Source organism: Oncorhynchus clarkii, chromosome 13 (assembly GCF_045791955.1).
Source record: "Oncorhynchus clarkii lewisi isolate Uvic-CL-2024 chromosome 13, UVic_Ocla_1.0, whole genome shotgun sequence".
Taxonomy (NCBI): Eukaryota; Metazoa; Chordata; class Actinopteri; order Salmoniformes; family Salmonidae; genus Oncorhynchus; species Oncorhynchus clarkii.
In genome coordinates this window covers 64,676,564-64,679,063 of record NC_092159.1, presented here as the reverse complement: position 1 = coordinate 64,679,063, position 2,500 = coordinate 64,676,564, and the positions used below count along the sequence as shown (strand labels likewise).

Below are 2,500 nucleotides of genomic sequence, written 5' to 3'. Positions count from 1 at the left end.
GTACAGTATAGAATCAGAGTACAGTATAGAATCAGACAGACACTCACACAGAGATCAGTATAGAATCAGAGTACAGTATAGAATCAGAGTACAGTATAGAATCAGAGATCAGTATAGAATCAGAGTATAGTATAGAATCAGAGATCAGTGTAGAATCAGAGATCAGTATAGAATCAGAGTACAGTATAGAATCAGAGTACAGTATCTTCTTCTTCGTGGATTGTATATGCCGGTTGTCAACCAACTTTAAGTTGCTCTACCACCACCATCTGGACTGGAGTGTGAACCTCAGTCCATCTTTCAATCACCCACGTGGGAATATGCTCCTAAACACCAAAATGAGGGGATGGGAGAGGTGGGACTTGCAGCGCGTCACAAACAGAACCAAGTTGTATTTTAGCGCCTCGTTGACCCACGCAAGCAGTAAATGAAATGATTTAATATCATGTATTTGTACCTTCTTTTTTTTCAATGCGAGCGCTAGTCTGCAGAGTGAGTCAGTCATTTCTGTCAAATTAACACAGTTCCTTACGTCATCCAACGCGAGCGTTACGCGCTAGTCTGCAGAGTGAGTCAGTCATTTCTGTCAAATTAACACAGTCCCTTACGTCATCCAACTGCCTGGTTTCAGTGATATAAAACCTTCAATTTAACTAAATGGCGGAATGGGCCTTTAATAATGACCTGAAACTCTGTGACGGCTACTGGTTGTCCCACACTAACTCTGTGTATGTTTCTGCTTGGCCCTGTGTCGGTGGGTTTTCCGATTTATGATTAGTGAAGTACGTCTCGCTGTAGTAGTTTTCCCAACGTCTTTACTCTCTCTAACTCTGTGTGCGTTCTTGGTCGTCCCTCCCTCCCTCCCTCCCTCCCTCCCTCCCTCCCTCCCTCCCTCCCTCCCTCCCTCCCTCCCTCCCTCCCTCTCTCTCTCTCTCTCCATCTCTCTCTCTCTCTCTCCCTCCCTCCCTCCCTCCCTCCCTCCCTCTCTCCATCTCTCTCTCTCTCTCTCCCTCCCTATCTCCCTCCCTCCCTACCTCCCTCCCTCACTCCCTCTCTCTCTTTCTCCCTCACTCCTTCCTTCCCTCCTTCCCTCCCTCCCTCCCTCCCTCCCTCCCTCCCTCCCTCCCTCCCTCCCTCCCTCCCTCCCTCCCTCCCTCCCTCCCTCCCTCTCTCTCTCTCCGTCTCTCTCCCTCCCTCCCTCCCTCCCGCCCTCCCTCCCTCCCTCACTCTCACTCTCCCTCCCTCCCTCCCTCCCTCTCTTCGTCAGGTGGGCTCTTTCTTCATGATCAACCTGTGTCTGGTAGTCATAGCGACCCAGTTTGCGGAGACGAAGCAGCGTGAGAACGCGTTGATGCGCGAGCAGCGAGCGCGTTACATGTCCAACGACAGTACTCTGGCCAGCTACAGCGAACCGGGATCCTGCTACGAAGAGATGCTGAGATACGTTTCACACCTCTACCGTAAACTGACCCGACGACTACAACGCATGTACACAACCTGGCACAGGTAGGACGACGACGACGACAAATTCATTATTATTATTTCTAAACTTATTTTTGAAAGTCTTTTTCAGTTTTTTAAATATGTATTTACACAACTACCTATTATATACAGAGACTTCGGAAAGTATTCAAACCCCTTGAATTTTTACACATTTTGTTTAAATTACAGCCTTATTATAAAATTGTTTTTTTTTTTTAAATCTGTCTACACACAATACCCCATAATGACATCAAGGAATTGTCTGTAGAGCTCCGAGACAGGATTGTGTCAAGGTACAGATCAGGAGAAGGGTACCACAACATTTCTGCAGCATTGCACGTCCCCAAGAACACAGTGGCCTCCATCATTCTTAAATGGAAGAAGTTTGGAACCACCAAGACTCTTCCTAGAGCTGGCTGCCCGGCCAAACTGAGCAATCGGGGGAGAAGGGCCTTGGTCAGGGAGGTGACCAAGAACCCGATGGTCACTCTGACGGAGCTCCAGAGATCCTCTGTGGAGATGGGAGAACCTTCCATAAGGACAACCATCTCTGCAGCACTCCACCAATCAGGCCAGACGGAAGCCACTCATCAGTAAAAGACACATGACAGCCCACTTGGAGTTTGCCAAAAGGCAACTAAAGGACTCTCAGATCATGAGAAACAAGATTCTCTGGTTTGATGAAACCAAGATTGAACTATATGGCCTGAATGCCAAGCGTCATGTCTGGAGGAAACCTGGCACCATGGTGGTGGCAGAATCATGCTGTGGGGATGTTTTTCAGCGGCAGGGAGACTAGTCAAGATCGAGGCAAAAATGAACGGAGCACAGAGACATCCTTGATGAAAACCCCTTCCAACAGGACAACGACCCTAAGCACTTAGCCAAGAAAACACAAGAGTGGCTTTGGAACAAGTTTCTGAATGTCCTTGAGTGGCTCGTACTTGAACCCAATCTAACATCTCTGGAGAAACCTGAAAATAGCTTAGCAGCAACGCTCCCCATCTAACCTGACAGA

General features: G+C 48.2%; 1 protein-coding gene across 1 annotated transcript in view; it reads left to right on the top strand.

Annotated features, from left to right (window-relative positions):
* LOC139365258 (voltage-dependent T-type calcium channel subunit alpha-1H-like) overlaps positions 1–2,500 on the top strand; it is a 102,666-nt gene that overhangs the window by 34,992 nt on the left and 65,174 nt on the right. The window contains exon 7 of the mRNA XM_071102764.1: positions 1,268–1,506. Coding sequence (XP_070958865.1) covers positions 1,268–1,506 — 239 coding nt within the window. The remainder of the gene's footprint in view (positions 1–1,267; positions 1,507–2,500) is intronic.